The sequence below is a fragment of the Salvelinus sp. IW2-2015 genome, linkage group LG20 (genome assembly GCF_002910315.2).
Source record: "Salvelinus sp. IW2-2015 linkage group LG20, ASM291031v2, whole genome shotgun sequence".
Classification (NCBI taxonomy): domain Eukaryota; kingdom Metazoa; phylum Chordata; class Actinopteri; order Salmoniformes; family Salmonidae; genus Salvelinus; species Salvelinus sp. IW2-2015.
This window is the reverse complement of record NC_036860.1, coordinates 48,642,420-48,656,740: the sequence shown is the minus strand read 5'-3', so window position 1 is coordinate 48,656,740 and position 14,321 is coordinate 48,642,420. Positions and strand designations below refer to the sequence as shown.

Here is a 14,321-nt window from a genome sequence, read left to right as displayed (position 1 = left end):
AAGACAAGGGGTGGTGGTCTGTGTATATTTGTAAATAATAGCTGGTGCACGAAATCTAATAGTAAGGAAGTCTTGAAGTTTTCCTCACCTGAGGTAGATTATCTCATGATAAACTGTAGACCACACTATTTATCAAGAGAGTTCTCATCTATATTCTTTGTAGCTGTCCATTTACCACCACACACCGATGCTGGCACCCAGACTGCACTCAATGAGCTGTATACTGCCATAAGCAAACAGGAAAACGTTCATCCAGAAACGGCGTTCCTAGTGGCCGGGGACTTTAATGCAAGGAAACTTAAATCAGTTTTACCTAATTTCTACCAGCATGTTAAATGTGCATACAGAGGAGAAAAAAAAAAAATCTAGACCACCTTTACTCCACACACAGAGACACATACAAACCTCTCCCTCCATTTGTCAAATCTCACCATAATTCCATCCTCCTGATTCCTGCTTACAAGCTAAAATTACAGCAGGAAGCACCAGTGACTCGGTCAGATTACGCAGATGCTAAGCTACAGGACTGTTTTGCTAGCACAGACTGGAATATGTTCCGGGATTCTTCCGATGACATTGAGGAGTACACCACATCAGTTATTGGCTTCATCAATGACGTCGTCCCCACAGTGACTGTACGTACATACCCCAACCAGAAGCCATGGATTACATGTAACATCCACACTGAGCTAAAGGGTAGAGCTGCCGCTTTCAAGGAGCGGGACTCTAAACCGGACGCTTATAAGAAATCCTCTGAAATCCTCTGACGAACACAGCCGCATGCTGCCCAGTGACACGAGCCTACCAGACGGGCTAAATTACTTCTATCGCTTTGAGGCAAGCAACACTGAAGCATGCATGAGAGCATCAGCTGTTCCGGACGACTGTGTGATCACGCTTTCCGTAGCTGATGTAAGACCTTTAAACAGGTCAACATTCACAAGGACGCAGGGCCAGACGGATTACCAGGACGTGTATTCCGAGCATGCGCTGACCAACTGGCAAGTGTCTTCACTGACATTTTCAACCTGTCCCTGACTGAGTCTGTAATACCAACATGTTTCAAGCAGACCACCATAGTGTTCTTGGGCAGAGGGACTAAGGTAACCTGCCTAAATGACTACCGACCCGTAGCACTCACGTCTGTAGCCATAAAGTGCTTTGAAAGGCTGGTCATGGCTCATCTCAACACCATTATCCCAGAAACTCTGGACCCACTCCAATTTGCATACTGCCCCACTGCCCTTTCCCACCTGGACAAAAGGAACACCTACATGAGAATGCTATTCATTGACTACAGCTCAGCATTCAACATTTTTTGTTTTATTTTTAATTAAATGTGTAAAAATGACTAAAAACATAATTACAGTTTCACATTATGGGGTATTGTATGTAGGCCAGTGACATCTCAATTTAATCAATTTTAAATTCAGGCTGTAACAACAAAATGTGGAAAAAGTAAAGTGGTGTAAATACTTTCTGAAGGCACTGTATAATGCCACTGTACAAGGTCAAATACAGAGTAGGAGGGGTACATTTCTCAGTTGGTCTCCTTTTGAGTTAAAAACAACACCGTTAAAAACAACTGCATCTGGTAGTACTCTGTAGTCTGATACTAAACTCCTTTCAAGAGGGGAGGGGACACATTAGAAAAAGATAGGCTGTGTCTGGCTGGGAGGTCAGGGTCTCATCACTTAGATTGATATCAAATCTACACAAACAAAAACAGCCATCAACATGGCCCGTCATATTCTCTTCATTCAGCCACAACAGACAAGCATTTAAACCTAGCATCAATCTAATCCTCTAAAGAGCTAACAAAAGACKGATCTTACAAAGCTTGTGCCGGGTKACTGCATTAGACAGCCTGCCCAGTGAACCCCCACACCCCCTCCCTAATGCACGAGCACACACACAGGAAGAACGACTGCCCCCTCTCATTGAAGCCACAGAAGTTCAAGGCCGACCGCGTCAGTACTGCAGGCATTGCTTTCAGAAAACAGGTCCCCCATCGTGTAAAAAACACAATTAATAGAAGACAATCATGGTACCAATAATTGCTTCTATTACACCGGATGTATGCCCTTGAACTGATTATTTTACAAATCGCACACAGAATAAGTTATCAGGATAATTTAGTTGCTAATGGCAGCCTGCAGTTTCAAAGGCGGAATTCAACTTGTGATACTCAATGAGAGGGGGCAGCACTCAGGTAGCCTGCAACATGACTTCCTGGAGTAACTCAAACTGTGCATGTTATGTCTCCATAAGACAACATCTTAACCAACTTCCTTGGCTTCAAATGCGCTATATAGGGCTCTCTACTCAATCTGTAAAACTAAAGCGTTACAGATTCCGCAATATAAGTTCAAAGGGTATTTCTGAATGAGCCGGCATATGCAGCGTTTACCGTGAATGCAGTCTCCGCTAAAGCGGGAACATTACCTTTAAATTTCAATCACGCTGTAAAGCTGAACTTCCACACTGCAGACTGAATCTTCACCTAGGAATAAAAGGTATCACCCGATCGATGGCTTTGTGCATTCATATTTAATGAGTATGTTTACATGGACGCTAATAATTCTATATTAAGCTGATTATGACAGTAGGCAGATTACGGTGTTTACATGACTGTTGCATACTCTGCTTATCTTAATTGGCGTAAGGTCAAAATCAAAGTAAGCATACGCCGATTAAAACACCTGGTTTTCTGAGCCATCTTTCGAATTATTATTAGGACATGTAAACACCTTAATTGGCGTACCAGCAGTATATTTGATCGGCGCATGTGCTAGCACCAGCCAAGCGAGTCTCCTTCTTTGGTGTGAGTGAAGTAAGTTCGTAACAATGTATGTGTCTTAGAAGTAGTTCACATACAAACGTTATATGTCCAAACTCAGAATCAAATATTCTTCCTAAAAAGAACATGTTCGCTGTGGTAGAACGTTCATTTTGACTGCCGATTTTCGTTTTGACTGGCGAGTGCCATCAGGTAGCCTGATTTCAGAGGTGTCCATGTAAAAAGGATTATTCGGGAAATCGTTCTTCTTGCAAAGCATGTAAAAAATGTAATCAAACTATAATATTAATTTGACAATCCGCAATAATCACATTATTGTGTGCATGTAAAGTCACTCAGTCATTACCACACACACATTCAGCATATCCAACAATAGCTTGTTAACAAAAAGAGTCCCTTCAGATGATTAAGAACAACACGTTTTTAATTAAATACGATCAATCAATATACTGAAAGTACTTCATGTTCCCCGAATCCTGCAATGTTTCTACAATGGAACTTCTGATTCCAGCTAAAAATGCTTACCACACTTCACGCTCTTTCTCTCTCACACACACGCACGCCTGAGATATTATTATACTGAGCCAGGTTGAGTGTGTGTGTGTTTAACGGTCGTGAAGGTCGGCCCTCCCCAAAGAGAGAACGAGCATGCTTAAGCTGCTTCCCTCCCTCCCATTGCCCCTCTCCTCCTCTCTGTCAGGGTGAAGGTCGGGTCAGATGCAACAGCGCAGAGTAAAAAGCAGAGGTGAGTGAGGGAGGCTGAAGAGGAGGAGGAGGAGGAGAAGCAGGCTTGCTGAGTTTACACTTTAGTCAATCTTGACATGACATTGTAGTGGCATTGAGCGAAGACCTGGGGATCACCAGAGAATACCAATGTGTTAGCCAGGTGTCCCTGTGTGTTTGTGTACGTGCTTTACATAAACCCCCGAGAAGAGCTCTGAATACACATCTGACATGAGGCAGGAAATCACAGACACATATAGCAGGCCTACACATAGGGTGTCAAATGGATAACACAAAAGCAGCAGATTCTAACAAACTGCACAAGTCAGGCCTGACACAAATCTCAAATCTCTCAGAATGTCTGGCCAGTTTCACATTATTGAATGAAGAAATTTGGCATCGTCCCATTTGAGCTTGGTCAGGTTCAGATTTACCACAGTGGAGGCAGCAGCAGCACAGTGGGAGTTGGATAGGTTTAACAGGGGTAAGAAGTGGAGCATAATGAGTTCAACACAGGCAGCCCAACACAGGCAACACAGGCAGCCCCTCTCTCTCTTTCAGTCAGAGTCGACCACAGTCCCATGTTTGATGGCTTTGATGTAGAGAAGCTGCAGGAGTAGAGCGGTGGGAGAGAGGGTGTGTGGGTATGTGGGGGCCTTTAACAGATCAAAGTGAGGCTCTGGGTTTTGGATTGATTCAATCCCACCCTCTTCATGAGGACCACCCTGATCCCATGACCCAACCATTAGAGTACTGTCAAGAAGCAACGCCAGCGTGTGGCTCATATGGCTCAGAGTGGGATCAACCTGCCTATTACTATCCAACCAGCAACAGCAGGGACACCTGAAAGAACAACACCAAACTACACTAATGTGATCGTTCCAAAATGCAATGCAAACAAGCAAACGTGTGCATGCAAGCAAAGCGTGTGTGTGAGCGGCATGCTTGTGGGAACGTTGACACGTAAGAAGATGACAGGCTCCATGGCGCCGGATGGGATGGCTGACGTTTTACGGGCTCCTAACCAACTGTGCTATTTTGTTAGTTGTTTCGCGTATTTTGTGCACAATGTTGCTGCTACTGTCTCTTATGACCAAAAATGACTTCTGGACATCAGAACAGCGATTACTCACCTCGAACTGGAATAAGCTTTTTTCTTTAACGAGTCCAACGCGAAGGATATACTGCTTTCTCAGGAAKGGGCCCAAATCCCCGTCATTTGTGTGAAGAAAAGAGAGAAAAAGGGGGCGGAGGTCGGGGTGCCTTCTGAGCATTCGTAGGCGAGTGAGTAAACCTCCACTACCATCCCTTCTATTGGCCAACATGCAATCATTGGAAAATAAAAATGGATGATATACGATCAAGACTATCCCACCAACGGGACATTAAAAACTGTAATATTTTATGTTTCACCGAGTTGTGGCTGAACGACAACACAGATAATATAGAGCTACCAAAAAAGTTCTCATCTATATTATTCGAAGCAGTCTATTTACCACCACAAACCGATGCTGGCACTAAGACCGCACTCAACCAGCTGTATAAGGTCATAAGCAAACAAGAAAATGCTGACCTTGAAGTGGCGCTCCTAGTGGCCGGGGACTTTAATGCAGGCAAACTTAAATCTGTTTTACATCATTTCTACCAGCATGTCACATGTGCAGCCAGAGGAAAATAAACTCTAGACCAACTTTACTCCACACACAGAGACGTACACAAAGCTCTCGCTCGCCCTCCATTTGGCAAATCTGACCATAATTCTCAGATGATGCAGATGCTACGCTACAGGACTGTTGTGCTAGATGAGACTGGAATATGTTCCGGGATTCAGCCAATGGCATTGAAGAGTACACCACCTCAGCCACCGGCTTCATCAATAGCTGCATCGACGACGTCGTCCCCACAGTGCTGTACGTACATATCCCAACCAGAAGCCATGGATTACAGGCAACATCTGCATCAGCAGCTTTAGCCTTTAGCTCGCTTTCAAGGAGCAGGACACTAATCCTGACGCTTATAAGAAATCCCGCTACGACTTCAGAAGAACCATCAAACAGGCAAAGCGTCAATACAGGATTAAGATTGAATCCTACTACACCAGCTCTGACTCTCGTCGGATGTGGCAGGGCTTGAGAACTATTACGGCTACAAAAGGGACACACAGCCGCGAGCTGCCCAGTTACGCGAGCCTACCAGGTGAGCTAAATGTCTTTTATGCTCGCTTCGAGGCAAGCAACACTGAAGCATGCATGAGAGCATCAGCTGTTCCGGACGACTGTGTGATCACGCTCTTGGTAGCCAATGTGAGCAAGAGCTTAAACAGGTCAACATTCACAAAGCCACAGGGCCAGAAGGATTACCAGTGCGTGTACTCAAAGCATGCGCGGACCAACTGGCAAGTGTCTTCACTGACATTTTCAATCTCTCCCTGACCAAGTCTGTAATACCTACATGTTTCAAGCAGACCATCATAGTCCCTGCGCCCAAGGAAGCAAAGGTAACCTGCCTAAAGGATTACTGCCCCGTAGCACTCACGTCTGAGGCCATGAAGTGCTTAGAAATGCTGGTCAAGTCCTCCCGGGTGGCGCAGTGGTCTAAGGCACTGCATCGCAGTGCTAGTTGTGCCACCAGAGACTCTGGGTTCGCAGCCGGCCACGACCGGGAGGCCCATGGGGCGGCGCACAATTGGCCTAGCGTCGTCCGCGTTAAGGAGTGTTTGGCCGGCAGGGATATCCTTGTCTCATCGCGCACTAGCGACTCCTGTGGTGGGCCGGGCGCAGTGCACGCTGACCAGGTTGCTAGGTGTACGGTGTTTCCTCCGACACATTGGTGCGGCTGACTTCCGGGTTGGATGCGCGCTGTGTTAAGAAGCAGTGCGGCTTGGTTGGGTTGTGTTTTGGAGGACGCGTGGCTCTCGACCTTCGCCTCTCCCGAGTCCGTGCGGGAGTTGTAGCGATGAGACAAGACAGTAACTACCCGCAATTGGATACCACAATATTGGGGAGAAAAAGGGGGTAAAAATAAAAAAAAAGGCTGGTCATAGCCCACTCCAATTTGTATACCACCCTAAAAGATCCCCAGATGATGCACTCTATTGCACTCCACACTGCCCTTTCCCACCTGGAGAAAAGGAACACCTATGTGAGAATGCTGTTCATTGACTACAGCTCAGCGTTCAACACAGTAGTGCCCACAAAGCTCATCACTAAGCTAAGGACCCTGGAACTAAACACCTCCCTCTGCAACTGGATCCTGGACTTCTTGACAGGCCACCCCCAGGTGGTAAGGGTAGGCAACAACACGTCTGCCACGCTGATCCTCAACAATGGGGACCCTCAGGGGTGCGTGCTTAGTCCCCTCCTGTACTCCCTGTTCACCCATGACTGCGTGGTCAAACATGACTCCAACACCATCATCAATTTTGTTGACGACACAACAGTGGTAGGCCCGATTACCGATAGCGATGAGACAAGAGGTCAGAGACCTGGCAGTGTGGTGCCAGGACAACAACCTCTCACTCAACGGGAGCAAGACAAAAGGAGCTGATCGTGGACTACAGGAAAGGTTGGCCCGAACAGGCCACCATTAACATTGACGGGGCTGTAGTGGAGCGTGTCGAGAGTTAAGTTCCTTGGTGTCCACATCACCAACAAACTAACATGGTTCAAACACACCAAGACACTGCTTTACTCACTGTTTATTATKTATGCATAGTCACTTTACCCTTACCTACACGTACAAATGACCTCGACTAACCTGTACCCCCACACATTGACTCTGTACCGGTATCCCCTGTATATAGCCTCATTATTGTTATTGTGTTACTTTTTTATTACCTTAGTTTATTTGGTAAATATTTTCTTACACTACATTGTTCGTTAAGGGCTTGTAAGTAAGCATTTCCCGGTAAGGTCTACCTACACCTGTCTCATGCGCTGAATACAAGTTTGATTTGATGTGAAGAGAACATGATTTATTCAGCATCCCTTCTTTCTCCTTTGTAGCCCATGGCCTGCCCTACACAGCCTAACATCAACACAATGCTCTCATAGCATTATTACAGGTCAATAGGGCTGGCACAATAATCATCTAACCTACAATTATGTAAAATAACCGTTGACTAAAATGAGTAATCTGCAAAATCGTCTTAATACATAATCATTTTAAGAGCAAAATGGCACGGTTGGGAGGAAAAGCTTCATTTCCAAAAGTTCCAAGTGGTCAAAAAACATTCGTTTTGAGACAGGGGTGTCACTAAAGCTGTTTTGTATTCATTAGGTAGGCCTATGTTGAAGCTCATTTCAAAGATGCATTACAAGCTCAAAACAATTTAACAAAAATTACAATTATGTCAATAACCGTGGCCCTTTGCATGAAAATTAATCATTACCCAAAATTCCATAACAACCTTACAGGTCAAACAATACAATTCTATCTAACATTGTGTCCGTTTGTCTTATTATGCCAGTGCTGTCAAAGACATAKAAATATTTTGCAGAGACAACAGTGATGCATTGAGAAGGTGGGTGTGGGTTCAGTAAAAGCATTGAGCTACTTTCAATTCCCAAGTCACATCAGTGCCTTCATCGATCGAAGGCAACAAGCAGGAAGACATACTGACAGAAGAGGAAGGAGCCAAGACATAGATAGAAGCTGACTACAGAATGAAGGGTAGAGGAGGAAATGAGAAGACGGAGAGGATCCTCCTACACTCMTAGAAATAACCCTTTTTGGTTCCACATAGAACCCTTTTGGGTTCATGCAGAACCCTCTGTGGAAAGGGTCCTACATGGAACCAAAAAGGGTCCTACATGGAACCAAAAAGGGTTCTTCAAATGGTTATCCTATGGGGACAGCGGGGGGGAATTCTAGATAGCTCCTTTTTTTCTAAGCGTGTAGAACAGAGAGAACAGAGACACAGCAGTCACCAGTGATGTTAGAGGAGGAATGCCGGCAGTAATCCCCCGCTCCCCTGTGGTATTTTAACTGTTCCTCCTCTTCCCCTGTTGCCATCAGTCAGTCTGAACACAGCAGCTAATGGCCATGCATGGGCCACCTGGGGGGCTGTGTTCCACCTTACCGGACCCAAGGTCTCACACTGGCTGGAGACGCCTCTCTCTGTGTGTGTGTGTGTGTATGTGTGAGAGAGAGAGAGAGAGAGAAAGAGAGGCAATATTGATCTCTAAACAACAGGATCGACTGCATTATTTTTTAAATCATCACTACATAAATAATTGACTTTTAACCAGACAGACAACAGAAACAGCTTGAGTCTCATGAAAACCCCTGCTAAACCAGGCAACAATAACAACATGGCCCACCATTTCTAATGTATGAGACGTGAGATAAATTACCACAGAACTAGCCTACCGACCATCGTGTCTATATTGGAGCATCGTTGATCTCCCTAAAGAGACTTTTAAGGATTCACCAATTCCTGGGAAGTCGACAGCCATCTTTATAGCACCTGCTGTACAGCATAATAATATGACCCAAAATAAAGAACTGACACAACAAGAAGTGCATTTCAATCATTTCAGGACAGGAGAAACAGATTAAACTGCACAGACACACCTACCCCAAATCAATCAACTAACGTTCACTTGCCTGACAGCAAATGTTTCAATGCTAACGACAGGTGCTGCGTATGGCACACCAATTGGACCAATTTGCCATGCGTTTATTTCATCTACTGTCATAGCTAGCGAGACCACCTTTAGACTATTGTTTGATCGCCGTCAGTCTAGTAAATGGAGACAGATGTCCACAAACAAACTCAATATCAAGCACTGTATTACCCACAATTGACTGCAACCAGCAAAAGGTGACCATCATGTTGATGCCTTCTGGACCGGTCTTCAAATTCTACCACCTCCTACTACATATATCAGATAATCCCCAGTCAACGAGAATATTTGTCAAACAGCTATTTTTCAGTGTCAATTGACAAGACGATAACTGACAAAAATTTAGATGCAACTAAWTGAAAATTATTTTTCATTTTGTTRGATGATAAACGAGATGAAACTAAATTATCTCTGTGACTAAAATCTGACTAGTAAATGGACTGGACAAGAGTTTTTGGAGAGATTGATAGCTCTTCAGTGTTATTTGTTTAGTCCAATCAAAAGCATGCATGAGATTAGCAGAATTGTAAGGCTTTCTCTTTGTAATGTTGCAATGCTGTTATTGGATGACAGAACTTTGAGTACAATATAGCCACAGTATGTCAAGGGACAGGGCTCCAGAATGCGACCATTTAGTTGCATTTTGCGACCTTTTGACTTGGCTGTGCGAGTTACATTTTTTGTTGGTTACATTAGTGTGAGAAACATTTATTACATGGTCACCTCATTAACAAGTTAGAAAACATCCTATTTTTTGGCAGCTAAAACTATGATTTGGTCAAAGTGCATTATCCTCATGATTCCTGCAATGAAAGGGTCAGCCCAGCCCGGGCTGTTTCGCTGGAGCCTGCTGCCCTGGGATAGAGTAAAAAGGCTTCTGGCTGTATAACATTTCAAAATCAAATTGCGGGAAATATATACAGTAGCTTTGGAAGCAACTAGGGATGTAAAGATTCACCGATACGCATCAGTCCCGATTCAAATGTTTATGATACAACTGAATCGGTCCGCGGACCCCAAACCGATCCAAAATGTTACATGCATCAGTCAGAAAATCGAATCAAACGGTACGAATTGCCAATTCACTAACATTATATATTACTTTCTTTCTACTTTCCTGAAAATCCCTCATATTTTGTGACAAATGATGTGTCCTTTCCTTCAGTGTCAAACTGCATGTAACATTGTTGACAATCATTGATCTACAAGTCATTTTCCATGGCGAACAACCGGAGGGAAAATCAGTAGCCTAGTCAAACCGCGCACTGTACCCAGCTTCGCACGCTGACCAACACGAGCTAGGCGGCCTCTTCCTGATCTTGCACATCTGCATGGCACATTCAGCATTCAAATGCTAAAATGGCTTGCGCGATATTAGGCTTTATTAGCTGAGTGACAAACTTGTAATTTACTAGGTTATTGTGAACTATGCACTGTTGAAAATTGTATTTTACTGGAATAAAAGTAAGCTACCAGAGACAACTCAAAAAGGTGTTGGTAGAACATGGCTATGTATGTTTGTGCACATGAAAATCTGTGATTTATTTTTACTATAGGTTAATGAGGCAATAAAAATGTGATATGACTAAAATGAATTGGCATTTAGTTGAGTAAAATGGCCCACTGTTTGTCATTTTGACAATAACTAGACTAAATCATAATTAAAATGGCAAAAATGTTACTAAGACAATGACATTTTTGCCAAAAGACTAAATATCAAAAAGAGTGCCAAAATTAACAATGATATTCCCTAGTTCCTATTTCTAGGACACAGACACCACAGAAGGTGCTTTTATCAATGCGGGTGTACTTACATACACTAGCATTGCTTTCAATTGTATTTGATTGCACAAAAACATTCCATGGAAACCAGAAGTTAAAGGTAGACTCAGCGAGATGACGTAGATGCAGAAGGTAAACAACATCATAGTGGGTCAATTTCCGCAACAACTAAGAGCGTTGAAGCCTGTGGCTTCCACGCAGATACTATTTGTGACTGAGCGCTAAGTGTTGCATCTAGCTCACCTCAATATCACCTGTGCTGCTCGTGGCAATGCAATTTAGTGGAATCTACCATTTCAACTTACTGTGCTGGTGTGCAGGATGGTTGGTCATTAAGCAGGGTGGGCAATTCAGACAAAATATCTAAAAGATTGTTTAATAATACAGACTTCCCAAACATGGGTCTGTTGTAGACACACTTCCTCTCCTCTTATCTCATGTAAAAACAAAAGTCCTGCACGTGCGCCATATGTGGACAAAAAAGGAATAACTTGTGGGGGACTTATTTTGCCATGAGYTAAGCAGAGAGGAATAATGACCAACAGTTCCACCCACCGGCACAGAAGTTGAAATGGAATTGTATTTAACTTCTGGCTTCCAACGGACTGTTTTTGTGCAACCCAACACAATTGAAAGCAATGTTACTGTAGCTATGTACACTGAACAAAAATATAAATGCAACATGTAAAGTGTTGGTCCCATGTTTTTTCATGAGCTGAAATAAAAGATCCCAGAAATGTTCCATACGAACAAAAAGCTTATTTCTCTCAAATTTTGTGCACAAATTAGTTTACATATCAAGAAACTGATTAAACAGCATGATCCTTGTGCTGGGGGTCACTAAAAGACCACTCTAAAATGTGCAGTTTTGTCACACAACACAATGCCACAGATGTCTCAAGTTGAGGGAGCATGCAATTGGCATGCTGACTGCAGGAATGTCCACCAGAGCTGTTGCCAGAGAATTGAATTGAGACCAGCCACCCAGACAACAAATGAAACTAAGGAGTATTTATGTCTGTAATAACGCCCTTTTATGGGGAAAAACTCATTCTGATTGGCTGGGCCTGGCTCCCCAGTGGGTGGGCCTATGCCTACACCCCTGCCATGTGAAATCCATAGATTAGGCCATAATTAATTTATTTCATTTGACTGATTTCCTTATATGAAATGTAACTAAGTAAAATTGCTGAAATTGTTGCGTTTATATTTTTGTTCAGTATAGACACCTGTGTTGCTAAAAGCATCTAACACCACAGGTGAGTGACTACCTTCTATTYTGGCATTTATGGTAGGAGCAGCCAGGGGTCTCCTTGCTGTAGCGCCCACAGTCCCCACTCTCCAAAACGAGTCTCCAAAGGAGGCCTAGTTTGAAGCGGTGTAAATAAAATTGTGAATCATAACTTCAATTAAATACAACAACTAAGTATTGGCTGTTTGGATCAGACGTCTTCAGTTTAGCTAAAGGTGAGTGCAGTTGCTGTGCGACCGTGTTGCTCTTCAAAGTTGTCTCACCACTAAAGAGTACATCACTGTTGCTCCTCGGTGGTTTCCTGTGAATAATGCCCACATGAATAATGTTTCCATGGCAGCCGCGGATCACACAATCATCGGCACCATTCCAACACTAAACTTCTCAACAAAAGGACGCCTGCCTTACCCTTACACAGTCCTTAATGGTAAAGTCAACCTTTCTTATAGAAACAATACAGTCCAAATCTAAAATGAACTACTAAAACAAATGTTGTTCAGACTGTAGAGGAGCCCCATACAAGTAGTCAGAGTCGCGCGAAACACTCTGCTTTCTGCCTCGCTCTCGTTGGCTGCACTCAGAACTTCTCCAAATATTTTACATTAGCTAATGTTACCGAGCGAGCAGGCATAATGGATAGCATACCTGTCAAGCTGTACAGAAGAAAAATAAATACAGCATGCTGTCTCTTATGAAGCGAGTAATTCCCGAGGCAAGGCAGGAACATTTTGAAAGTAGATCCGTCTTTCACCGAACACGTTTGTTTGTCCGCCGGACCATGAAACCTCCTCAGCAACAACTCCTAACTGCGATTGGACTGTACCACTAGAGCAGCGATAAGGGGAGCTCACCTGATTCCAGCGATACAGTCAAATGAGAGGCAATCTTCCACCACCCCAGAAAGACATTGTTAGATTACGTCATCCTTATTGCAAATATTGATTTTAATTGTGTTGCTACAGGACATATTTAGGCTACTGAGTATGAAATAAAGCATGCGTGCAGTGTTTTTAACCGGGATTAATTTCCCCGTGATAAATGAAAAACAACACATGATTATAATAAATTCACTGAAGAATGAATGAAGCTTTTCTGAAGATCAATATGATTGGCATGTGTTGAGTAACACTCTGGCCTTGACACATATTCTCACCAAGTGGAGGTTTTATTCGGACACATTGCTGTGTACAGCATGGAGAATGCAGCACAATGAGTGTAGCGCATGTGTCAGTGTGTTTGTGTCCACAATCATCCATTGCTGTAGGCCTATCGCTGCTCCCCATGTACGAATTAATTCCTCTTCTATGCATGTTTCACCTCTCTCTGAAGGCAAGTTAATACAGGACCAGTATCAACCTTAACCCCCTGTACCCCACTGGTAATCCCCCACCATATCCTATCTCCAAAAACCCAATCTGTGTATATGACCCCCTGCCGCTATTCAACAACTAGAGCACCCCCACCATCCCACCCCAAGTCTAATTGGGGCGTTCACAAATTAACTAGCTAATCCTTGCAAACAGCAATTATGGGGGGTGCCCCTCCTGTTGGCTGGAAGCTAACCAGGTCAGTGCTTTATTTTGAGTCTCGTATTATGTCTTCTCAAGAGCCACAAGGGACACAATTACTCTCATGCCACCCTATTCATCCACACCCTGGCACAGTGTGAGGCAACCCAGGGTGTGTGCGTGTTGGGATGTGTTCTGCATGTCTCTCCGTCTGATTGATGAGATGGGGGAAAAATATATCTTAGAGTGCCCTAGCCATTGTGAATGCTACGAATACTTTTCTGAGCACAACATTGATAGACTTTTTAAAGAAATCACAATGTCTGGGTATTAGAATCTCAGAGATACCTTGTCAGATTAGTGATGAAATTACATTAATAATGGGGCTACAAAGAGCTCAGAGACTGATATCCTAGTATGTGAAAAAAGAGAGCATGTGATCATCCACAACAAGCAATGATCTAGCAACAGGCTACTTGGCTATATACCAGTCAGCCAGACCCAGAGTCATTACACCTTGCACGGATGCATGCTTACAGATGGTACAGAGTCCTATTGTTAGGGAGTCTTGGACAGTTTTGGTGGTGAGAGAGAGTGGAACAAATACTGTACATGCTTCATTTGTTTCA

The 14,321-nt window shown here is 43.6% G+C and overlaps 1 protein-coding gene across 2 annotated transcripts in view; it reads right to left on the bottom strand.

Moving 5' to 3' along the window:
* LOC111981407 (nectin-3-like protein) overlaps positions 1-13,038 on the bottom strand; it is an 83,463-nt gene extending 70,425 nt beyond the window's left edge. The window contains exon 1 of one of the 2 annotated variants that reach the window (XM_024012653.2): positions 12,830-13,038. In XM_024012653.2, coding sequence (XP_023868421.1) covers positions 12,830-12,911 — 82 coding nt within the window. In that variant the 5' untranslated portion in view covers positions 12,912-13,038. The remainder of the gene's footprint in view (positions 1-12,829) is intronic. The other variant, XM_024012651.3, reaches the window with a different exon arrangement.
* Positions 13,039-14,321: the final 1,283 nt, after the last annotated feature.